This window comes from Falco rusticolus, chromosome 7 (assembly GCF_015220075.1).
Source record: "Falco rusticolus isolate bFalRus1 chromosome 7, bFalRus1.pri, whole genome shotgun sequence".
In the NCBI taxonomy this organism is placed as follows: Eukaryota; Metazoa; Chordata; class Aves; order Falconiformes; family Falconidae; genus Falco; species Falco rusticolus.
The window spans coordinates 22,026,727-22,053,045 of NC_051193.1; the positions used below are offsets into that span (position 1 = coordinate 22,026,727).

Consider the following 26,319-nt stretch of genomic DNA (forward strand, 5'->3'; position numbering starts at 1 on the left):
AGGCTACTCATAAGAATGATTCCATTCTGTATGTGAAAGGAATACTAGTGGAAGGGCTGAATACAAACCAGGTGGCTCCCAGAGGGTCCACAGGTAACAGGATCTAGCAGCATGTTACACAGAGGGAAATTGATCCTACACATTTCCCACACTTATCGCTGAACAGTTTAGGCAGTCGACTCACATATAAGCAGAAAATTCCCAGAGACAAATGTTTTCAAACAAAGAAGTCCTACAGTTCATCACGAAGTCTGAAACAGGTAATAAGAGATACCAAGCCAACTTACCTGTGGCTTAGTGAATTCAATGACAATTCTCTGTACTTCTACATTACAATCAATCTTGGGAGTTTTTAATTCTACTTCCGCATATGGGTTGATATAGAGTCTTGCAGAGGCTGATACTGGTCTAAAAACTTCAAGATATAAAAATGAAGATTGATTTTATGTTTACAATTAAAGTATGGGAAGCAATCTTAAAAATACTGATTTCCACTGCCTGATATATCAGCCACTTCATACAGATAATGTGTATGCTCAAGACCTACAGAATCAGGATGCAGTTCTTACCAAATATTAAGATAGCCCAGCAGTAGTTAAAAAGCATGCAAGCTCTAATATGTTCTACTATGTTTACGTTTTCCTAAAAAAATGTTAGTATGGGCATGGCTGCATGATCAGGTCAGCCTGTTGTATATGAACATGCTCAGAACATTTTATATTCACTCACTCCTAGCTTACTTACTGTACTGGTAGTCTTGCAGCTGGTTACCACTACATGGAATTCCTCTTTTCAGCTGATCCTGTAAAGGAATATAATATGGTCTAACAATTGCTGAAGAGCATTACTTGTTTACAGTTCTCTAAGCTTTGAGTAGACACATATTCTGGAAGGGCCTCCTCCACCTAAACAGGAAAGCTAATACAGCACAAGCACTTCAGAGTGAAGGGGTCATATCAAAAAGAATTCTAAGTTTCTCCTATCAAGTGGAAGGTTAGTACAGTTTCTATTCAACTTCTGTCTAAATCTGGCAATAATTAATGCATGTTAATCTAGAAACATACAGTTTGTGTACATCCAAATATGTAGGATAATAGGTCAAGCATTTGTTTTTAAACTTTAAAGTACCAGGAGCATCTATTCACATCCTACCCTTCCTCATTTTTAGCAAACAAGGAGGCCACTTGAACCTTCTTGTATTCTGCAGGTATGAGAGGAACTGAAGGCATAAAGAAGTCAAGAAAATAATAGAATAGCCCAAGAGGCCTGAGAAATATCATGCTAGAACAAAGCCTTAATTCAAAATGAGGTGTCTGATGTTACAATTCTTCAGCACTTTATTGAGATTGCTGTATTTATGCCCTAACATTTTATCTAGTTTCAGAATTGCAGTGGCACAACCAGTTAAAGCAGGAGGTCTGCTTTTAGGAAGATGTACATATTGGCTAGTACACGATGGCAGATGAAGTGTTTGATTCCATTATATTTTATAAAGACTATCACTATTAAGAGTTGTTTTTATGAGGAAAATATTTTGTAACCACAAGTTTCTTCAACCTAATCCTTTTCCCAGTTCCTTATTAAAAAACTGGTTTGTATTTTATAACAAGTACACCTGCTCATTAAAAATATTCATATTTCAACCTATTTCCTGTCTACTGATATATATGAATAAAAGTTACATTTCCATGAGATTAAGTATAAAACAGCTAATCTCACAACCAGCCATATACTCATGTTATTTAAATATGAAGACTGTTGTATGAAAGTAACAGATTGCTACAGATTACACAGCTTATTCTTATTACAACATACACCAATTAGCTACTACGATAAATCTGATATCCTGATTATGCTGCTTAGGATAAGACCAAAACAGCCTGTTTGGATAGAAGACCTAGCTCTCCACAAAAAAAGCTATACTAAAAGTTACATATAAAATGTATTCAGTTATTTAATACTGATAATGTTGCTAAACAAGACATCTTATTTGCTATTTGTTCAGTTCCTTTATTGATTTTAAAATTGTTAAACAGAGAGGCTTAGCAGGTGGGATAATACACTAGTAATCTTATGCTCATGATAAATTCCATTCTTCCCCAGTCTTCCAAGATGTGTTTTGAATTTATTCCTGCTCTCCTCCCCCGCTTTCAGGCACAAGGACATAAAGATGACTCATCACAGTTGACAGATTTAAACTAAGAGAAGTCACAAAGCAGTCAAAAAATGCAAAAGTTCCAAATAATGGAGATGATGCTGGTATGCAAAGTGGTACTAGTATATAGCACTAAAACTGCTAAGGATTTCAAGAGCTGGAAAAACTGCAAGTGGTGAGATGCCTCAAGTTAATAGGTGATCAGAATAACAGATACTGTTTGTTACATACTGGAATTGCTCTGCCTTGGCACTCCAAAGAAAAGTTTACACACAGGCCATGCCACAGGCTTTGGGAAAAGGCAACTCCATTTTACAGTCATGGAGGGCAAAATCCCAATTCTTTCAGAAAGGACCTGTTAAAAACTTGCTTGATGATGGAACAGAAAGTGGTACTTCCTGATATATAAAACTTAAGTTCAACAGTGTGTCAGCTAAGCCCACAAAGCCACCTGTCCACAAGCATGTCAAGGACTGATTCACAGAGGATCTTTCTGACAGTGCTGGAATAACACATCTGAAGCACTAAGACTTCTGCTGCTGTCAGTTCAAACTGTGTCTTGGTTTCTATTTACTGTGTTTCACTTCAGACTGATATAAAACAGAGAAAACACCTACAGACAGGTAATTCCGAAGACTCCCATTGATAAAATAACTTGGCTATTATTAAAAATACATAAGCTTTACCACTAAACTAAAAAGGCAGAAGTTGAAGTTCTCTGAGGAAGTTTAGCTCTTTAAAATACAAAGCGAGAGACTGTTCATAGGAGAAATCAACATATCCTTAAGATCTTCTACATACCGTGAATTTACATCCCAACTTTGAGACAACAAACAGTGCCCTACAAGGTATCCAGAACAAAAGTAAAAGGGCTCAAGTTTCCAGTTTCACGTAACAGACAAGATTCAAAGAACTTTAAACAGACTGGCTGGGTTTAAGTTTTGATTCAACCTTCCATACTAATACCAAGCTCACCAGGTTAAATGTATATTTTGTTAAGGAAAGAATAAAACAAAAAGAAAGACACCTGTAAAAGATCAGCACAGAAGAAACAAAAAACGAAACAAGCAGTACTGTACAAGGACACACAGAACACCTGTATAACCTTTATAAACATGAGTAAAAAATGTACCATTTTTGCACAGAGAGCACTTGTTCACACCAGAAACAGGACGCAGATACACAGACAGCATAGGTTGTACATCAGTTCTTCTCCACAGCAAAATGAAATGAGATTCAGACAAACTAACTACAGTAATCAGGTGTCTGCTACTCCATGCAAAGTGAGATATTTTCATAATCTATTCTTACGTTTATCTCCAGAACCTAAAATATTCAGTACTATACTACCCAAAAGCTCGCTAGCAAGTGTTATTGACTGTTTCTCATTACCTAATAATGAGCTCTCTTAACCACACAAATGAAGTGGCCATCTAAAATAAACTTATTGGTAATGGTGGTTTTGCAACTTAGAAGTCCTCTACTGTCAAACAGAAAGAGGATGTATGCCCTCAGCCACAATTTATATTATATAGCTGTCCTGTTCATAGTGCCAAGGCTACCAGTTCCTCTTCCAGGAAAGTAAGACTTGGAGGGTAACACAGCAATGAAATTAAAACAAGTGCTTCACACTTTTAACAATATTACAAGTCGCAGTAATCCACTACTCATCCAGCTAACAATAACTCAAAACATGAATTAATCAGAAAAGACTAGATATAACCTCCAGGAAGCCCCCACAAAGCTGGTTTTACTCCTTCCCTGTAATTATGATTTTAAGGTATCTGCCTCTTGTTCTGTCCTGATTTACCCCCACTGCCCTTGCACTGCCTCTCCTCTTCTGCACTGGAGCACCATCAACTGTTTCTCTATCTCTACACCACCTGAGTTAGCTTCACCAAGTTGGAAAAAAGTATTTCCAGGACCATCTTTTCCATAGTGTACCTTAATTATGTTCTATCCAACAACACTTTCAAAAGCCTTCATTATTCAGCCCTGCTGTGCATTCCACATGTAAAGCTATGACCCTCTTCTGTCTGTCAAGCACAGCACACTCATTCACTCATCCACAGAACTTCTACTAAAGCTCTTCAAAATTTTGCCAGAGCTACTTCACCTAATAAGGGCTGCTATCTTCAAGAACTACTTGCTACATTAGCCCCTCCACAGGTTTTTTTTGTTTCGTTGTTTAGGTCTGACAATGGATACCTACCTACCTAAGCTTTTATTTATTAAAAAGCAAAAAAAAACTTCTTTATTTTAACATCTTGTTCTTCTATGTGGCTTCACTCTATTGGTTAATTTCAGCCATGCATCTTAGCTAATCTGGAAAACATGTGATCTAAGTTCCTGCTCTGATAAAGATCTACTATTTTTTATTATTTTTATTAATGCTATGCTCATCTAATTTCTCAATATTGCCTTTTTCCTTACAGTAGCTATAACATAGCTCATATAGCCCAGACACTGGTTAAACAGCATGAAGTTCAGATGAACAGGCTTATGGAACAGATTTTAAAGATGAACTTTCTGACCTTTTCTAAAACCTGTAGGGCTTGATAACATATAAAGTTCACCAAAAATATTAGCTATCAATGGTGCAAAGGATTAACATATGACCCTGGTATCAGAATATGGTTGACCCTAAGTGTGAAGAGTGGGGTGCAAATTAGCAAGGTTTAGTTTTGAACAATACAACAGGTATAGAATACAGTTATGTTTAATGCATTTTCTTCTACGTTACCAGTATTTGTTCACGGGAGCCATGATAATACATTTTGCTCTCTATGTTCCAATAAGCACTGAGGCTGTCCAGGCACAAAAGCTGCACAGGAAATAAAACATTCAACAGATTCCACACTCAGTATTCAACCTGCTCTGTGAACTTAGCTTTCCATTTATGAGAACAGAAAACAAGTGAAAGCAGACTAAACAGCAAATCCACCATTAGCACTGAGATGTACTTAATCTTATAAAAATATTTTTTAAGTGAAAACTGAATTGCGAAAAAACAAGTTCTTAGAGCACGTAAGTTCATGCACATCTGTTAAATACAACTCCGGATTGCAGGAGCGAGGGTGCACAAAACCAACATTTGGCCTAATTAAAGAAGCCAGGACTATTAAAACCTTCTTATATTGTTACTATAATTTCTTAGATCTTTGCATACCCCTTTCAGTATGGGGTTGGGGGGCAGGAAAAACAGAGAGACTGCTTAGCTAACAGAATCCAAATTACTTTAGGATACAAACTAGAGTAGGAAATGGCAATTTGACAACCTATTTGAAACCAGTTACAACACAGACTTGCTGTATAATGCATTTAATGAGGGCATCACTGTCCACATGTAAAGTATTTAAACCTTGGAGTTGAAAGTCATGCCTTACATGAAGCTAGCTATTTGTGCTCTACATCTGTTTAAATACACTGACCAATTCAGACAAACAGTAGATTTCTGAAAGCAAACTTTTTCAATTATTTAGAAACCCAGATTACTTCAATTATGTAGAGAAAAAAAACCCCAATACATTACCTTGTAGATTATTTTTGCAGCTTCATTCAGAATAGAAGGTGTCCAGTTCTCATTTGTTGTCTAAAAGTTCAAAGTGATAAAAGTCATTCTGTGTATCTTATTTAACATATTTTTGGTTTTATCCTATACTTTCAAGCACAAAATGCATTAATTTTGTGCCAGTTTCTCTAGACTACATACACACAAGTCAAAATCCAATATAAAATTTGTCAGTTTATTTTGATTTTCAACTCCCTAATCCTACCCATAAAATCCTTTAACATCTAAGGCAAACAGGTGTTACCTGAAATTTTCTCCCTGTTTCTCAAACAGCCTGGCAAAATACCACATTATTTATCATCATGATCTAATGTTTGCCAGAATTCATTTATTAGGCCTGGAAACAACCTGCCCTATGAAAGGAAACATATTCAGTTTTCAAGATCACTTGGATCATAAGAAAAATCACTAGTCTCAGAAAGTGTGACGTTCCTCAATCATTTTCCCTTCTACATGCACAGAGTTCAAGTACTATTTGTATGAATAAAAGACCATCTTCGCCTCCAGTTTACATACGTTCATTATATTGTTAATAGCTTGCTTTTCCTTTCTGTTACTCCAAAGATAAGTAAATCAGAAACATAAGAACATGTATGTATACACACATTACCATTAAACTAAGCTCGCCCAACGTCATTCCCAAGGAAATTGGAGACTGTGGATCTGTGACCTACAAAACCAGAAAAATTAAGTGTTTTCAACTATCTGCCTTTTGACTCATCTGTAACCCCACCAGTTTCTGCCATTCTGGCCTTAACCCAGAACACTGAACAATTCTGTACATCAATCGCACACACTAACATACAGCAGCCATCATCCACATTGAGTGATCAAGGCAACACTGGACAAGGCAAAAGGGATAATATCTATTTCACATATCCAAAATATCTGGCTTTCAGTCATATCTGGGACACTTTGTTCAAAGAGCTGCAGAAGAAACCACAGCAACTTTTTCAAGGTGGCCGATAAGAGTTTCTCTCTATGGACTAGACAATCATGACTACACTGGAGTTCAAATTAAAATGAAAAGAATATGTTCCAGATACTTACATCATCTTCGTATTTAACATGAATGCCTGTGATTTTGACTTGTACATTTTTTATAACTTGAGTTGCAAGCTTTTCCAAGAAAGTATCTTTCTTCTCCTCCTTTGGTTTGTCTAAAACAGTAAGGTAAAGAAAGTCAGCATTCAGTGTAGCAGCTGCACCTTGAATTCAACCACACCAAAAGCTATACCAATGTAAATTTAATATTTACTCTAAAATGAATACTTACATTTTCACTTATTTAGATGACACATCTCCATCTTTTTCTTTGCTGTATACTCATATTTTGAATATACAGAGTTATTTAGCCGTGCAGGCACAACACAACCACAAGAAAGTTTATGTCTAAGTTTCAGTCAAAACAGTTTAGCTTAAAGCACGTTCTTGTTTAATATACTTCTCCCCCCACCTTCCAAAGTAAAAGGCTCTCAAAGAGTCCCTGAGCAATTAATTAGGGGTTTCAACAAGCAAATAGGTAAGACACTATAATTTAGCACACTATACTCTTGAACAACCATGTGAAGATTGATACTTGTACAGCAAGCAACCAGCCCATTAAAGCCTTTCATACAACACTGCCTGAGAAAATTAAAAAGCTGGTGTATCTTAAGTTAAACCCAACAGTTACTCTGAAATATTCCATTTCTTCCATCCTGGACTTACACTCTGACCCTTTAAGCTAGGTCAGTATCAGACTCTGCTATGCCACATCAGTGATACTTGAACTTATGCTGAACAAGACAGGGTAGCAGAAGTTGCATACCCACAGAAGTTCAGCATTCCACCCAAGGCAAATGTACACATGCCCAGGCAGCGGGGAATATTTACAATCCCCCATTATTTAATGACATAACTCTAAAAATATTATCTTGGGCTGAATGACAACATTTTACCTAAAATATGGATAGATGAGCTGCTTCTTCTCTGGCTATTTTTACAGGCTACCTTGTCTTGTTCAGCATCCACCGTACAAAGCAGCTTTATCTGAGAATGCCACTAATCAGCCTACCCAGCTTGCACATTTTTGCTGTAAATGCTACAGATGGCTCAAGCTGAAGAACCAGTCACAGCTACTCAAGTACAGAAAAATAAGGACTAGAGGTTTTGACTAAGTTTAGGGTTGCACTCTGAGTTTGACTTCTCTGCTTACTTTAGCTGCTTAACTTTTTAAATATGCAACGCATGCTGAACACCACAGATATGTACCTTCACACATCTTGCTATAAAAATTATGGTAATTTTTGTTTTAAGCTTTAAGAGAGGTTCAGGAGATTATTTTAACAATGAAAAAACTTTGCTACTGAACATGACAGAACACTATTTTAGCCAATAGAGCATTTGATTTCATGTAAAAAAAGTTAAGTCAGGAAGAAACCAAAATGTTTTAACATGTCTACATGCAACTCGCATTTCCTCCTATTAACCATTCCTTCTCAACTTCCACTCCCTATTAACGGAAGCCAACAAAATACTGATAAAAAAGAGCAGAAGTGCTCATCAAAGCTTCATGACCTTCAACAACAAGGAGGCAATCCATTAATGTTTTTCCAGCCAGATGCAGCTACCAGCAGCAACAGAAGTTTGATACCTTACAAAGCTTATCTAGGGTCCCCACAAGGCTTTTTACTCCAGTTACAAGCTTTGTCCAAGACCAAACAGATAACAGTACAACCCTACGGGATACAGCAAACCATTCTTAGTCACGTGCTAATACTGAAGACCTGCATTGTTTGGTGCTTATGGACAATGACTATCCTCTTGGGGAAAAACATCAATTTCGGTGCTGTTAAAATATCAGTCATAGAACTATGCTAGCTATTTAGAACAGAAGCTAAAAGGTGCTGAAAAAGACTTTGCTGCTATATCATCAATATAGTACCAGATTTACCTTATATAGCTGTTCCTGGAATATTACAAAAATTAGACAGATCTCTTCCACAAGAACTTTTTCCAAAAGTTACAGTGAAGTGCCACTAAATCAGCCTGCCAAATGTGTACATTTCTGTTGTAAACGCTACAGATAGCTCAAGCTGAAGCAACAGGCACAGCTGTTCAAGTAGAGAGAAACAAGGACCTTTCAGTCTACTGGATCCAGAGAATGGATAAACAGCAAAAAAGAATGCTCTCCAATTTACATCCTCTCTTTCAAACAGGAGAAAAAAAGGTATCACTAGATTTACACCTGAAGCTAAGAAAAACTAATCCAAACAGAAAGCAGAAAAAAAGTCTTTAAAAAAGTTAAAAGCCGTAACTTTTACCCACCTTTTGAGTGATCATGACCTTTAAAGGGCCTCTTAAAATGCTTTTTATACTTTTTACGCTTACGTCCTTTTTCAGTGCAAGCAATTTTTGGGAAAAGGATAAAATTCAAGTTAGTAAAGCAGAAATACAAGAAAGCATACGAAAAGATGGAAGAAAGTTTAGCTTGTCATCAAGCAGAATGCCTTAGTAATGTTTCATAAGAAAGGTTTTAAAGAATTTCAGATCTGTTAAGAAAGCAATCAGCTACTGCTCATAGCACAGAGCCTTTTTCATAGTTTATGTACACCTTCACTCTCAGGGAAACAGCTGAAGCCTTGCTCTTTGCCCTGCCCCTCCCCTCCCCTCCCCCCCCCCCTTTTTTTTTTAAGTTATTGAAGGTTAAAGCCCAAGTAAACTAACTAGCCAGGAAAAATCTTAGATATTAAGTATCCAAATTTCTACTTGATCAATTGTCCTGCCAATTGTAACGTCAAGGCATTTATTTCAACTTTCATATATACCCTATGTAATGTCTCAAGTTTGAGGAATTACAAATAATCACCACACTTCTCAGCACATACATATCCAGACTTCATAACTGCACTGCATAACGCAATTCCAGATCACCTATGTACAAAAGAGCACCAAGAACAGAGCCATGACTGATTATTAGAAACCCTGGTGAATAAATTTTTCTGTAATCCAGGTGTTTGGGTTTTACTTAATGACCTCAGGCAAAGGCATAATTTTTATAACTGAACAGTTAATAACATACGTGGGGAAAAAAAGCAATATGGAAGTTTAAATTCAGAAGACACTTCTATCATACAAAGGCGTAAGTCCCAAGTTAAGATATTTGAGATGTACGTGGAAACCCAAAGGGCACTTTCCAATATGATTCTTGTGCTAATCAACAGTATGGTATGAAAGCCATCTGAAAGAACAATACCAGTAACTGCAAAAAAGGCGTATAAAAATTATGACTAAAAGCTTTATATGAAATTAAATTACTTACATACAAATTATGACCCCCACAATCACAACTATGTCATGTATTAAATTAGTGCTCATATTTTTCCACATTTCTAAAGAGAAGTAGTTTGGCAAATTGCGTAGTTTCTTTCCCCTCTCTGACCATATAAGGGGAAACGAACTTAGCAACAGGGCTGCCTGTGCTTCGCTTTTAAGAGGTTTTAGCATGAGAAGGGTGTATGCCACTAGAGCAAGAAGGAAGTAAGTGCAACAGGGTATTTAACTATGGGGAAAAACAATTTTCTTTTTATGTTATTTGTATGCCAGTTCAACCAAAGGAGGATAAAGTGCCTGCCAAGATTCCAACCTGTCTTGCAGGTAAGGTGATTACCCTACAAATAACAAGAAGGAAAAACTATGCCAAACAACCAACTTCTTTTGGATAGTTCCTTTAAACAGTAGAAGTAATCCTCTATAAATTATATTTTTAGAAGACAGTTTCCTTCGCTAACTATTAAATTTGTAGGTCTCAGGCTTTAATTCCCATGTATGACAAAACTAAGGCAAGCTGATTTTCTTCTTGATTATCCGCATCTATTACTACAGAGCAACTAAAAGTATGATTTTAAGCTCATACTAAACCTGCACTCAGATAAAAGCCCACTAAGGAATTCTGGCTAAAAAATTTCTGAAGATATGGCTCAAGTAGATAAAAAATACAGCAGGTACAACATAATATAAGTTCATCTGAATTCCAGTGGAAACTGCTTCCTTGTGTAACTTGAGAGCAAACCAAACAAATAGAAACATGGAAAAGCATGCTAAATGCCTTCATTCTCCTATGGTTAATTTTGCCCATCCAGAGTTTCAAGACCATGCACACTTACCAAACAAGTATTGTTTCCTCCTTTCTACATTTGGCTGCTTTGGGAGAGTGTTTTTTAATTTTTATTTTAAATGTAAGCTGCATACCTATTATGCATGTGCAAAACATAACTAACCATGCATACCCACCAGGCTTAGCATCCTTGTAAATCAGACTCTCCAACCCATACAAGGAATCTTGTGAATGAGTGCCTTGGTCCACATGGCAGCAAATAACCAAAAAAATACATTTCATTTAGAAGAAGAAAATCAGCTCCTGATTTAATGTTAAGTTTATAAAACTCATATGACACATTAGTATTTCCACTGCAGTACCCGATAGCCAGAGTCACTTCAGAATATCTAGTTTCAAAGATTATCTACACAGGCAAATTATGCAATTTTCATTTTACTTATAACCAGCAAAAGACAAGAGCTGCAAGCTTTGGTCTCCATATACAAGTTCTGATACTGACAGATTTTAACAGATTAGGAAACAGAAAATATCAAAGCTTGTTACCATTTCCTCATCACACTACACAAACCACACAGTGATATGACTATTTTGCTCAATATTGGAACAGCATGTCTAAAGAAAATATCCCCAGGACTGTATGCTAAAATCCTCTCACACAAATGCAAGTACCAAATCCAAATTCTAAATACATTGTCAGGTGAGTACTACCAGGAAAGCAAATACAGCTAAAAATTCATGGACACTGGTAACTTCCTTTCCAATGTATTTCCTAGATTTTCACCAGATATTGTGTGCTATTAAAAGCCTACAGAAAGAGCTGAATTTCTTAGAAGTTTATGTTGTGGTAGGGCAACTTGGGCCCCTAGACTTCATCTAGCAAAAAGTAAGGAATCTGCTCATGCAAGAACTACACAAGTCCTCCTGAGTACAATATTCTAGTACAACATCAGAAACCCAACTAGCTACTGCTGAGATATGATTGCAGAATCATAAGACTGTCTCAAGTTGGAAATATCCATAAGGATCATGCTGGGGTATGACTGAGAGGATAACTACAGTTTAAAATAACCCAATCTGATTGTTCCTCCAGCTTTTCCTTCACAAGGCTTAAAGTTTAAAATCACAAAATGTGGCTAAACCTAATTCTAGTTCAACAACACAGAGCTGAGCTACTGAGGTTATTTTTTTTTCCCCAAAAAAACCCTTACAAATGCTCAATGTAGTACATTTCTTTCAAAACTGACCACTGTCACAGGTGCACAGACTCACTTGTCAAATTATACGAAGTTCCAGAATTGGAATTCCTCAAGCAGCACCTATTAGGTCAAATCCTTCTTGTTATATTATCCCTTCATCCCATTGCTACTGGCGCAAAGAATAATGGCTGAAACACTGCTGCTTTACAGCATTCAAGTTCTACATGCCCAAGGTTAAACCTCTATGAACATCCCTTTGCCCCTGTATGAAGTAATGGCTGCAAAATTAATTCACTGAAGCTGTCTTAGCTCTCATACAGTTTCTGACGCACCAAAGACAAGAAATAAAGCAAGGCCTCTTTCTTCTACTGTAAATGGATTGCCAGTTCACTGTCTGAAGGAAACTGCAAATATACACTTCAAACTAGCAAAGCAGGAACAAGGCAGTAGAGCATCCTGTAACTGGAAAATTAAATAATCAAAGAGAAAACAATCAAACTACCTTTTCCTAAGTGTTCTAAGCATAATTTCATTTTCAGTAACTTCTCCATGACTTGCAGCATTACAGGTATTCTAGAGATCCATCTTAAGAACCATTATACTGCCCAACAAACAGCTCTCACTTCAGAAAAAAACTACAGTAGTAACTTTTTCCTCTACCATATAATTAGTTACCTGTTATTAGTTCTGAGCTTGGTTTCTATGCAAGCTTAATTTATACCATAATTCTGTTAAAAACATTTATTATGACAAAAAAACTCCACCCAAAAATCAGGTTAACTTGACTGAAATGATCAATTATTTTAACCTGTAATTGAAAGTGTAAATTTTTTTAATGACCCTGATCAAAAGTTTTAAGTAAAGTTTCCTACAGTCATGTTCAATTGTTTTCTTGCATCACAAATTATTTCCTACTCAAGAGTCTCATTTCTCAAACCAGTCAAAACACAGTACATAGGACAGCAGAAATTAAAACAACAGCATTATTGTTGAAGTAAAAATTTACAAACCTTATCAGTCTCTAATTTGAAGTTTTCTTTAAGCAAAGGACAACCTGTCACATGCACGTCTAAAATACATTATTAATTATCTATTACTGATGAAGATATCAACATTAGCCTCATGCAATACAGTTTCTACCTCTGGTCCTGTTCCCCTAAAGCTTTAAGCTGGGGGGAAGACATACCAGATTATAAAATTCCCACTCCCATGAAAGCTGACTGGATAAATGAATGGTTAAAAAAAATAACATTTATTTCAAGATTTAGAGGAAAAAGGTTTTTCAGAGTAGTAAGATGAGCTAGACACTTGAAAAAACAAAGTTTATTAAGTCAATCACAAAATGGGACTTTTCTTTTATAGCACAGTCTAAGTCCTCAAATTTCAGGGGAGACTTATATTAACTCAGTACCTTTTTCTGCTGCTTTCTGCAAGGCCTCCTCAATCCTTGCCAGTTCCTTCTGTTTATTATCCTGCAAGTATTTTTCTTCCTTCTCTGCATCATATTTAATGCCTGTAAGCCAAGTTGGGACCACTTTAATCGTAAATTTCAAGTTATATAAAGAAGCAACTCACACTATATTCAACACGATGTTGCAAAATACCTCATTTGAGATAAAAGCTATTCTAGGTTTAATTGTTGAAAGCTGCATCCAGCCTCTGAAATTGTAATCTTTACACACTAAGTCATAAAAGGATTGTACCAGCATTCAAGCATTACTTCACAAGAGAATTCACATTTCTTCATAATGGGAATTCATACTCTTAAGTGTGGCCTGTGCAATAAGTATATTTGACACTCTAAAATAATGTGCAAGTTTTCTTAATATACCAGAGGTTCTGATTTCAGGGAAAACTAATCAAGTTCTCTGATGCTCTTCTCTCTCCTTAAACACAGTTCTAATGGAATTACTACTTTTGATTGTTGTCAGAGGCAGGTGAAATATATCATGCAACAGCAAAAATATCTAAATCATGCCAGAAAAGTAGATTCAGAACAAGCATACTTCAGAGGAAACTTGGCTGCTGAATTGAACTCGGAATGGATACAACCAAGGATTTCCATAAAAGCAACAGGTGGTGTTTTCGCCCACCCTTCTTCCACTAACTTGCCAGCATTTGTCTAGAAATTTCCCTGAGGAAACAGAATGTAAAAATGGCAGCTTACACTAATTATTTGCTATTATATACTCATTTACATGGTACCTTGAGATATTTTTTTCTTCTATTATTTAACTGCATTGGTGAAGTTTACGTACTTGCTCCAGGAACTATCAGAAGATATAAGCCTTCTAGAGTTGCAACAACTGCCTCGCCATACAGATTCTTCCAAGGAATCTTCAGAGTAAGTTTATCTAAATAAAAGAGATAGAGTTAAATCAAAACAAAAATCTACACTGTGCTTAGTCCAACCACCTCAGCCATCAAAAAACATGAGCCCTATATTCTGATGTCCTAAACACCTTAGAAAGTAAGGAGAAACTGTATGGGTTTAAACATTTTATAAAGCCCTTGAAGTGAAAAAACACATACAGAGAAAATATAAGCCATAACTTTAAGCAAGATGATGCTGTTAGAGTCAGAAGACTTCAGACCAAAACCTGAGATCATGACTGGAGTTCAATTCACTGGAGTGAACATGATTTTCCCAGGGAAGTAGAAGAAGAAATACAACTACATTCACCTTTAACAAATGGAAAGAGATTTTTAATTTAAAAAAAACACCAGGGAAAGGATTTAAAAAAAAAAAAAAAAGCATCTAATAGTTTCTAAACCCTTGGCATGTTTACCACTTTCATGAATCTTGCATAAATTCTTCATATTCCTAGTATGTCCTTTAAAGAGCCACACACACTCTGCCTATACTGAACACCCTTGATCCTTCATTATCTAGGAAGAACGTCTCAGACCTGTTTTTCGTACCAGCCTACAAAGTTCACAAACAGGGTTTGCCAGACAACATTTTTACAATTTATCCAGGGCAGTCACATCAGACTTCTATGCTAGTTTCAATAGCAAGTACAATTACAGAGAGCATTTATGAACGCTTGACAAAAGAAATTCAGAGTCAGGACTGACCTTCAGTCTTGTACTAAAATGCCTGTACTAAAATTTCCATTTCAATACTACCATTGAAACAAAAACTTACCTATCTGGCCAACTTTTATTCTAAAAGGTACATCCAGTTCACTCTGTGAGGAAAAAAATAAAGTATTAAACAGGTCTATGTATTCTAAAGACAAGCTGGTTTATACAGTGAAATTATTATCTTTACTTCTGTTAAAACTGTTTTGCCAGAACTGAAGTTCCAGAACAGAAACACTTCTCCATTTGACAGAATTTTAACTATTTAGCCATACTCATGTGAACACATAACCATAAACATGGTTAGGCTTGCAAAAAGCCTTAAAATAAAGCATGTACAATTTCTGGCAATTGTCTCCTAAAAGGATGATAATGCCTCACTCCAAAGGTTACTGAAAATTAAAATTTTACCTATATACAAGAATTTCATTTTACATTTTTATTCATTTGCCATATAGGTGGTTTTTGTTTTTTTTTTTTTACAATAGTACTTAGTATTTGCAAACACATAAAAAGTTTTACTAACAATACTGAGAAGTTCTTTGCAAAATGCCTTCCAAAAATCATGATCAAGAAAGGCTTAGAAAGATGAAGAACATGTGACAAATGCGCAATTATCATCATCAATTAAAGCCTCACAAAGTATCTCTCCTATACAGTGTACAGCAAAACCAGAAATATAACTACAAGAATATCATGAATAGCAAAAAGGGACAAAGTAAAGAGAAAGTAGAAAAAATCAAATAAATAAAAGGAAATCGTAAAAAGTAAGTCTCAGAAAATAAAAATTCCAGCACAGTCTTCCACTTCAGCATTCTTTTCAAATAACTTAACCACAATTCAAAGACCTGAAGTCTTAACCTCAAAGGCTATAAAAAGCAAACCCACTTTCCTAAACGAGATAGGCATTAACCACTTGTCTCTTCCCATGCACTAGAAAACAACTTTGACCACCAGTCTTCCAACAACTTAAAAGCATTTAACAGAGCTGCTCCAAAAAAGAAGATTAATATCCAAATTAACGTGTCTGCCAGATTTCCACAGTTTTTAAAAAGTATTCTGAGCTGCAGTTAGGAGCCTAATATCAACCAACTTTAAGTGACTAAGCTTGTGACAGTATTTCCATGGCTTTTTGCTTTTCAGCACCTCAGAGAAACAACTGAAAAGCAAGACCTATGGAATATTTTAACCCTTTCCTGGTTATAAATGCATAGTCCTAGAAACTTATCCTTATGCATTCAATTCTTCCTGGTGACAACTGCTCTTCAGCACTTCCCAAATATTTCTCCCTGCAGGCTCCTGCACATTAAAAATCTGGTCATTAAGCTTAACTGGAAGCTTTCTTCTCAGTTTTTATTTTTCATTGAAATGTATCAGGAGAGAAAAGAAAAACAGACTCACTTAAAATAGTCTGATCTCCAAACTTTGTTTTTAGTAGTAAGAACAGGCATAAGAGGAGGCTGAAACATATTGTGAGAGCAAAGAAAGATCTCTGCTCTTGATAGAGCCAGGAACAGTACAAGTCATGTAGAAGCAGATAGCAGAAACCAAATCCACCCCATTTAATACTTCATTTATGAACCACAGCTAAATTCTGAGGAGGACCTGCTCAGTTTGGCCTGCTGAAAGGACAGGACCATGAGTTTGACATTGAAAAAACAGTTTTCAGAAGAAAACTGAGGGGGAGGGGGGAAGTGAAGGATAGGCTAGAAATTAAAGATGCTTTAAAGTTGTTGAGTAAAGACAACAGACTGACATAAATTAAAAACCGTGAAAGCACTGGGGTTTGATGTTAACATGAAAAAAGATCTACTGAAAATACTTCAAGACTATAACTGAGAAGAAACAGGCAATTTTAGCTTTGAAGATTAAGAGCTGTGACCAGCTGGGTACTGGATACAAATTCACAAGTAAAGCTCAGAATTCAAGCTTTTTGGTGGTAATGACGGATACAAGCCAAGAAACACATAACAAGTTTCTAAAGAGCTTAGACCAGTTTGTCATCAGTCATTTTTCATTATGATTGAAAAATAGGATAAAACTGAAAAAAAATCCATCAAAAGGATTCATTACTATCACTACTGTAAGTTTTTAATGAAGTAGAAAAGGAATATCAATAGCAACTGCCCCATTATACTCATCTTTTTTTTTGTAGCTCAAGTCACACTAAACAGTACAGCCTCAAAAGGTAAAAAGTACGTATTTCACAGAATGACACTTCAGCATTTTGGGTCAGTAAACTCTTTAACATATTTTTTAGGGGAAAGAAAGGTTACATTTTAAAGGTGCCTAAAAACTAATTTGTACAATTTTATTTTAGAGATTTTACACTAACCTTCTTAAGACTACTTTGCATGAGCTGAAGCCTAAATTTTTACTGAGGTCTGACAAACTTCCGTCTTAATGAAACACTCTTTTACTATGACCAAGGGGGGGGGGGGGGGAAGTGGACTCAGCAAGCATAACAGTAAAAGTTAACTATTTGCTCACTTCCCTTTTCTTAAGGACTTTCTTTTCTTACATTTAAAAAGTACTGTACCTATATACAGAAATTAAAAGGTAGTTATTTTCTGGTGGAAAACCTTAAGAGGAAAACAAAAACAATCCAGACAGAAGACAGGTAAACTAGAAAAGAAAAAGTTGGACCATATCACATTCCTTTAATCCCTTCTTTTGCAAGAAGGTAGAGGCTACTCCGCTAAAAGTGGTGTTCAATATCAACCTTCATTTAACTACTTTTGCACAGAAATCTAACATACTGCTATGGTAAAGCAGCCCAAAACATCCCTTGTTTTCAGTTCTTGAATTCGTCTTAGCTCTGGTCAGTCACATACACAAATATGCATTTTTAACTGCTAGAATCATAATCAACCTTGCTGTCATCATAAGAAGGAAAGACATGTAGAAAGTAGATAACATTTCCTTCTTTCCTTTTTTAACGGCCAGATTATGAAGATATTTGTATCAAGAGTTTTAAAGTACAACAAAATTATCGTGAATGGATGAAATGGGAATGGAAAATATGAAACTTCAGAACAATGATGAGAAACCAATAATTATGTCATAAAAAGATCCAACTGTTTTCAATTCACAGAAGAGTAACAGTTCTCAGTGTAGTTTGAAGCACACAAGATTGCAGTGAGATTCTCTCAGTAGTGCAGGTGTTCATTAGCTCAATTAAAGAACATAATCAGCCAGTTGTTTGGGGTTTTTTTCAGACAAGAATATGGGTACATCTTCAGACAAGAAAATGGATTCATTTTTTTCCTTCACTCCGTCATTTCTATTTTAAAAGCAAGAGAATGGACCATTGGAATAAACATATTTACTTCCACAGAGTATGTATTTTAATGACTGCCAGTCTTAATAAGCATCAATTTACACAGAAAGTCATAAACATAAGCTTCAATCCCATCAACCGAGGCAGAAGGATGAACTTTTTCTCCCTTCATCGCCACGCCAACAAATGAGAAGAAACTTCTGCCTTTCAGAAGACTTAGATCAATCAATGAATGTGAAATCAGGCCTTGAAAAGCCACTTACTCAACCAAAGCTAAAAAAAACTCAACAGCAAAACCTAAGCCTATGAACACTCATTAGATCTAGTAAATTGTTCAGAAACATACAAACATCTCCTGTGTGGACATACAAGAGGAAAAAACCCTACGACTTAACTATGAATTACGATTATACAGTAGCAGTCACAGCAGAAATTAAATTCTTTAAGTTGTACTGGATGACCAAAATAGTGACAGAAACACATCAACATCTTTTTTAAAGTTTTATCATGTCAAGCCTCAAATACTACAACAGGCTGTATATGCATGTATGCATAAACACGGAGAAACTCGCCTCAAAACCCTGTTGCTAATTGCTCAGCAGTTACTTTTCTCTTCTGAAGGAACACACTTACCTTTTCAAACGTAGCTAATTTTCTTCCTTCGATCCAGTAACATGGGCAAAATTGGAAACAGTTAACCAAGGGCTGACTTCTTGTTAGACTACAGTAAGTAACATTTAAACGTAAGACTTAGACTTTTGACACAGAAAAGCAATTTAAAAGAAATTAGAACACTTACTAATGCATTCTCCTTTATCTGTAAATTGTCAAGTGCCACATTACCTATTTAGAAGAAAAAGAGAAGTACAGAACAAGTGACTTTCAACTATTATGTAAGTTGGAACAAGGAACACAACTACAATCCTCCCAAGTACACATGGATAAAATCTGAAAACCTTACTCCAGTTACAGAACAGCACAATGCGTCTAATTTGTAAGTCATTAAACACTGATTATTCAGACAAAATTTCATGGTGGAAGAGATTACAGAAGCTTCACCAACTTAAAGGTCCGCATGTTTCTACTCTATTAAGTACACCTACAGTAACAGCAAATCTTTCTTACTATTCACTTTATTGCAAATTATAATTACAGTTCTATCAAGGTAGGGTAGACTAGGAAAAGTGTATCTTGGTTGTGATGATTTTATGTAACAGAAAAATCATGAATCAGAAAGCCACAAAAACACATGCCTGTTTTCACAACACATTAGCTTTTCCTGACACAGGCAACAATAGGATTTCCAAAGGAAACACTGGCACACAGAATTTACCTGAGGAAAGCACATAGCATATACCTCTTAGTGCTTTTAATGCCATGTTCGATTTTTAATGTATTAATAATTTATAAATATTTATCATCTATTAGTAATTTATGAATGTTAGAATACTTACTACCATGGCAAGAGCAAAAATAAGATGACGAGAAAAGTCTCATCCCTTACGTGTGGGAATCATTTAAAATAGCCAGCCGTACTTCAACTGGGCTTTTGCACGCCTACAGCGTAGCAAACCAAAATGTCCAATATATTCACAGATAACATCTGCTCTGTTTTATCGCATTATCACTTCTGTTCAACAGACATTATTTACACCAATAAATCAGCCGGTTAAAGACACCCGAGCACCCCACCAGCCGCCCCTCTGCCAAGGCCTCCTCTCCTCCTGAGGTCACTCCACACGGGCCCGCACGCAGCAGCACACTCCTACTCCCAACCGGTACACCCTCGAGAAAGAGAGGCCAAAAAAGAGTTGTTGTTTTGGTTTTTTTTCTCCTTGCCGATCGTTTCGTGCCTCAGCGCACTCCGAGGCCAGCGACGTGCGCCCACGCTGCGCCTCAGCCCCCGGGAGGACCCGCCGCCGCGGGAAACCCGCTTCGCGCCTTCTCCCCCCACGGCCCCTCAGCGCAGCGAGGAACCCGCCGCTCCCCCACAGGCCGCCCGCCCCGCTAGGGCAGGGAGAGGGGCCAGAGGCCAGGGGCACGGGGCGACCGACGGCCCGTCATGGGCGGCGGGGTAGCGGGCACGGCCTGACCGACCGACCGCCCCTCACCAGGGGCCGCGGACCGCCCGCAACTCACGGTGGGGAAGGGGCGGCGGGGTACGGTCCGCGCCACAGCCTGACCGCCCGTCCCTCACGGAGGGCCGCGGCTCCGCCGCTCGCCCTCTCCTCACAGAGTGCCGCACCGCACACTCGCAGCCCGCCGGCCCCTCAGAGAGAACGGCGGCCCCGCCGGCCGCCAGCCCCTCACGGGGGTACCTCAGCCAGCGAGCTCCACTCCCCGCCGCGGCGCGGGGCAGCGCCCGACTCCCGTGACAGCGCCGGGGCACGAGAAAAGGGGCTCCTTACCCCCCCATATGCCCAGCTTGAGCTGAGACTTGTTCAGGTTCTCCACATAGTCGCCCAGGAAGCGGTTCAGAAGATCCGCCACCACCGACTCCAGCACCATGGCGGAGGCGGGCCCCACCGCACGCCAGCCGCGCCGCGCCGTACCGACCGGGAGGGCAGGCGGAGGAGGGGAGGGGGCGGCGGGCGCGGCCCCGGCGGTCAGGTGACGGGGCGGGGCGCGGCCCAGCGTCTGACGGGCTGGCGGGGCGGCGCGGTGCCCCCGCGCAGGTGCCGAGGGACGCGGGCGATGGAAAGGCTCGGAGCAGCGGCGCCGCGCTCCCCGGGAGCGGGCTGGGCCGCGGGCGCGGTACCGAGGGCCGGGGCAGGGGGCGCCGGGCAGGGCGAGCCGGCGGCGCCTCAGAGCCGCGGCGGCGATCGGGCAGGGGGAGGGGCCGGGCCGGCGCTTCCGCGGGCGGCGCCCCCAGGCAGGGCAGCGCCCCCGGGCAGGGCAGCGCCCCCAGGAAGCGCGGCGCCCCCAGGAAGCGCGGCGCCCCCAGGCAGGGCGGCGCCCCCAGGCAGGGCGGCGCCCCCAGGAAGCGCGGCGCCCCCAGGCAGGGCGGCGCCCCCAGGAAGCGCAGCGCCCCCAGGCGGCGCGCCCCGGCGCTGAGGCGACAGCGCGGGTTTCCCTGGGCGCCTCAGGGGACGGCGGCCGCCGTGTGGGAGGCGGAGCGCGGGCACGGAAACCCCCCAGCGCCCTCCGGCCGCGCCCGGCTAGGTGCCCCGTGGGCCGTTCCCGCCGAAAGCCGTGCGTACACCTGAGGTACGGCCTGATGGTTTGTGTATGCAGCGCTAGGCTGGAGGGCTGATGCGAGAAAACACAGTGAAAACCCTCAAACTGTGCAGGCAGGAGCCGCAGAGGTAACGGGAGCCATGGGCAGGCGGGCAGGGGCCGCACTGCCTGGGGAGAAGGGCTGGGGCCCGCTCAGCGCCTCGGGGGGCAGTCGGTACAGATGAAGGTGAGCCCCACGGGAATGTCAACCAGCCTTCTGACAAGGACGTGCTAATTGCTGAAAGAAAAATTACTGAAGTGGTAAGACTCAAGGACGCTTGGATAAAATAATTGTGGTAGTGGGAGATCACGACCTCCTACTCCAATGGCCCCCCAAACAGAGTGAACCACCTGCTCAGGGAGCATGGGTAGTAAATTTACAATGAGCTGTACCTTTAAATTGAAGCGAGAAAGCAACTAACCAATAATTAGCTCGTAGGTGTAGACTTTGGGCAGAACTAACCAACTTCACTGTATAAATATGTATTGTGAGTACAAGTAGGTGTGCAAGTTAGGAGGAGCGATCCCCTTGCACCCAGTATCACAATAAACACACCTGCTTTGTAACTTATCCTGAGTTATAGAGTTTAATTCCACACATCAGTGCGACTGTGCCATCCGTCCTGTTTGGACCTTTATTTCAGGTATAGGCAGCCTCCGGGGCGAACGCCTGCTAGCACTGCTTCGGCTGGGACTAGACAGAACCTGCCTTGTGCTTGGGGTTCACAAGGAGACCACCTTGTCTGCTAACCTAGCTGTTCAGTGACTTGAAAACTCACAGGCAAAGGGAACATGAGTAAGAATGTCAATTGTAAACCCCAGGTGTTTCTGAGTTCCCAGCACTGCAGGGAAAGCAGGTGAGAGCATGTGGCTCTGTGTGGTGAACCCACAGGCAGCGATGTCAGCATGGGAACATGCTGTTTAAATCTCAGGGGGACTAATTTCAAACCGGTTATGGAAAGTTCTGAACTCATAGGAGCTTGTTAGTCATGGTGGAACAGCACTTTGAAGCTCAAAATGACACATTCAGCCTAAAAATGTGTTCCACAGAAAGGAAATGGTTACTAGCAATAGGATTCAACATCAGAAACGTATTAAAACACATCAAGACCACGATCAGACTATTGATAGGGTGAGACAAATACTCCTTTAAACAGCATACAAGTATATTGTAGAGCTTAGTGCAAGGTGTTACAAAACCACAAATAGTTCAAGGAAAGGTTTTAAGGAAACTGGTAAAGGAGTGGCCCATCAGCAGCTGTTACCCCTCCCGTTCTGTTACAGCCTGTGTTTTCAGGCTTGCAAGCTCCCTCTGGCTGTAGTTGAGGCAAATCCAAACAGCTGTTTGGATCTCTTCTGACTTGTGAGTAGTGGACACATACGTGAGATCACCGTTATCCAAATAATGATGTGTCACATGGATTTTCAGTTTGTTAAATATGTGATAAACCGTACAGTCCAGTCCAGAGCATGCAAGCAGCATAAGATTTATTATTTAGCATGCTTTTTTTCCCATTGTGAGAGACAAAGGCCACACCTGTACCACATTACTTTACATATTATATGCCTACCTTTCCTGCAAGCATTTCTAACATCTAAGATTGAATAGGTAAGTCAGACCCACAAAGCTCAGGCTGGCAGTGACTGTTACACGTGATGGTCTGGATGCAGGTTTGACTGGGGAAATCATATTATTGAACGCTGGAGAGGCACAGAACTGCTAGGGAGGTTCTCTCCTTGCACTCCATCATAAGCAGCCACTAGTAATGGCTCTGATGTATCGATACACACAGGGAGCCTTTTCCTTCCCACATACCATGGCAGTTCTTGCACAAGCACTGTCAGATGCTTTATTAATAGTCACAGTATTGGGCAAAATCATCTAAGCATGGTGCATTCTAGCCCTTTTGCAAAACTGGTCTATGCCTGCATGTGGAAAGATTGGGTTTATGTTGAGTTGTTATGTGGGTTTTGTTCTTTATGAGAACTGTAGCTGTGGCAACCCAGAGGTGACTTCAAGTACTGTAAGTCTGTCTCTGTACCTTCAAACTAAACACATTGTGATTCTGACATGATTACTTTAACAGATGAGATTACACTACAGGGTTTTTTTTATTTTTGAATGGCATTGAAATAATCTAAAACTGTGGAAGAATGAGGCATGCTCTGAATGATTTTACATAAAGCTATATATAAAAAACCCAGCATTGACTAGAGCCTCTCTTCTAAGTCATTGTTAGGGAGGGAAGGGGCAGAGGGAATTGTGAATGCCAGGTACCAGCCCATACAACTTCTGTGTGACTGCAGAATTCAGCATACCAAGGAGTAATGCCGGGTTGTTTCCCGGAAGACAGGAGTTCTTGTTTATTGCCAGTTGAGCACACTTTTGCCCCAGTCAGTAGGAATAATGTACTCAGAGCAGCTATCACGAAAAGTTCTTATAGTTTTAAGCCAGAGCTGAAAAACAAAATCATCAACCCAAAATTCTTTGTTTCTCATCTCACAATAAGAACTGTCAGCCCCTAAAGATCACTACAATTATGCGTATGTTTACGGCTAAGGTCTCTACATATCTAACTATATATATTCTAGATAGTGACATAACAGTAAACGTCACAGTTTGTCATGAACTTAACTTACAAACTCAACAATTTGTCACAGATACAAGCTTACTTTGGAAGGTTCGTTTCTTTCTATTACCAGACCACGTTGCACTGACTCCCAAGAGTAAAGCAATTCTTTCACAGTGTGATTTTAAAAAATACAAGGAAAATGGAATTAAATTAAGTGGAAAAACTGTGAAGATGGCAGTTTTAATAGGTATTTTATCAGCCATATGTGTGGTTACTTTAAGTACTGAGATACTACTTGAAAATAAAGATATGTATTTTTGAACCTCTGCTACCAAACAACCCTTCTTTAGTCTTCCTGTGCCTCCCTTGGAGATAGGATGCCACTTAAAAATAACATTAATGCAGCTCTGTTTGTTGGTAGGTACCATTCCTTGTGTGTTCACAATGAAAAAGGTAAACAGTCCAAAATGCAGAGGGGGCGGGAACCAACCCCCAGAAAAATCTCATACATGGTTACATGACATACGAGTTCTGTATCCAGAACAGATACAGGACAAACAAATTTTGGTATTTGCGTACCACTCATTGAATACACAATGTTTGTTCACCTCAGGGAAAAACCCATGCATTCTGCCTATGCTTCCTAAATACCAACATTGAATAGACATGACTAGTTTGATAAACATGAAAGGAATCAGTAGTTTCACTCAGCTGAAAGTCATCAAAAACAGCATGTTCTTGTTGATGTATAGAGGCTCCTTGTGTGTTATTGTAGCACTTCATTAAATAAGAGGATCTGATGATTCCATCACTGCATAATAATTTACTAAAAAGAAAACATAAATACAACACTGTAACACGAACTTTGTGGGTTTGCTATTTACGTGGCAGGATTTGCACAAACCTCTTAGGGAAGCCTTTACAAAAAATGAAGCCTAAAAAACCCCCAGGAAATCTGCATTGAAAGTATCTGTTAAAGCTTCAATTTTATGAATACAAATACACATTGCAACAACAGATACTTGTTTAGTGTGGCCTGTTACACAATCTTGCATGCATAAATAAATAATAGTCAGAGCAATTCTAATGCTAATCTGAGGTGGGTACATGGATTGATAGCTCAATAATGAAGCTTTCTTGTCCTATTTTACTGCATTAATATTACAAAATCTCCAGCTCCTACCATCTGACTGTTGGCAAGAGAACAGATGGCAAATTTTATCCACTGTACCTCACTAAACAGAGTGTATGCCTGTTAGCAGTTGGGAAATTAGCCAGATATTGTGGCATCCACTTTCATCACAAAGCTTACAGAGATGAGAGGACTTTGTGATGAGTTAGATCAGGTTGCCAAGAGCCATGTTTGGAGAAGTTCTAAAAAATCTCCAAAAGTGGTTATGCCACAGCCTCTCTGTTCCTTATCCGCTCTGATTGTGAATGGTGTTTTATTCCTTTTAGCTGTTGAGAATTTCTCTTACTGCAATTTTGGACGTTACAGTCTCAGAAGTAAAGGCACGTATTTTTGGATTTAACAGATGGAAGAGACCATTATTGATGAATTTTCCAAATTGACTTTTAATAGTATTAATAATAGTATTTGATATTGGTTTTAATTTTATTTCTTTATATTTTCAAATTTTATAGTAACTTCATTTTTCACTGTTTTTAAGCTTATTTCTAAGTAGTGTGGAAGAGATTTCATTAATGCTGAATTTATATTTAGAAAATAAGGGAAAACAAAAGATGTGTCAACAATTACATCAAATACTAAAATAAACACCCAAATTACATTACAGGAGCTAGAACAGCAGAATAGTTAGAATAACTGCTACTACTTAAAAGTTATAAAACTGTGTAATAATTATTAAGATAATTCTTAGAATTTTTTGCAATATGTCTCAATTACATTAGCAATAAGTAAAACCAACAGAGTAAGATATATGAAGATGTCTGAAGTACTAAGATGCCAGCATATAGCAATCTGCTTTCCCTTTTCGCCTGTGACAGCTGGAGACTCTCAGTTCTCTGTGGAGAGCTTGGAAGAACTCACCTCTGCAAAGCTATGATACTGTTTCAGTGTGTGTCCTCTCTCCCTGTGATGGAACAATAAAATGCAAAAGACTTGCCAGGCACAAATATGCGA

General features: G+C 39.1%; 1 protein-coding gene across 3 annotated transcripts in view; it reads right to left on the reverse strand.

The window, feature by feature from the left end:
- VPS13C (vacuolar protein sorting 13 homolog C) overlaps window positions 1–20,967 on the reverse strand; it is a 97,075-nt gene extending 76,108 nt beyond the window's left edge. For 2 of the 3 annotated variants that reach the window (XM_037394048.1, XM_037394050.1), the window contains exons 1-13: window positions 20,796–20,967; window positions 19,187–19,230; window positions 15,172–15,214; window positions 14,282–14,377; window positions 13,435–13,536; window positions 11,001–11,063; window positions 9,036–9,101; window positions 6,777–6,886; window positions 6,337–6,396; window positions 5,688–5,747; window positions 4,899–4,979; window positions 745–802; window positions 288–415 (exon numbers count right to left, since the gene is read on the reverse strand). In XM_037394048.1, coding sequence (XP_037249945.1) covers window positions 288–415; window positions 745–802; window positions 4,899–4,979; window positions 5,688–5,747; window positions 6,337–6,396; window positions 6,777–6,886; window positions 9,036–9,101; window positions 11,001–11,063; window positions 13,435–13,536; window positions 14,282–14,377; window positions 15,172–15,214; window positions 19,187–19,230; window positions 20,796–20,895 — 1,011 coding nt within the window. In that variant the 5' untranslated portion in view covers window positions 20,896–20,967. The remainder of the gene's footprint in view (window positions 1–287; window positions 416–744; window positions 803–4,898; window positions 4,980–5,687; window positions 5,748–6,336; window positions 6,397–6,776; window positions 6,887–9,035; window positions 9,102–11,000; window positions 11,064–13,434; window positions 13,537–14,281; window positions 14,378–15,171; window positions 15,215–19,186; window positions 19,231–20,795) is intronic. The other variant, XM_037394049.1, reaches the window with a different exon arrangement.
- Between the last annotated feature and the right edge of the window lie 5,352 nt (window positions 20,968–26,319).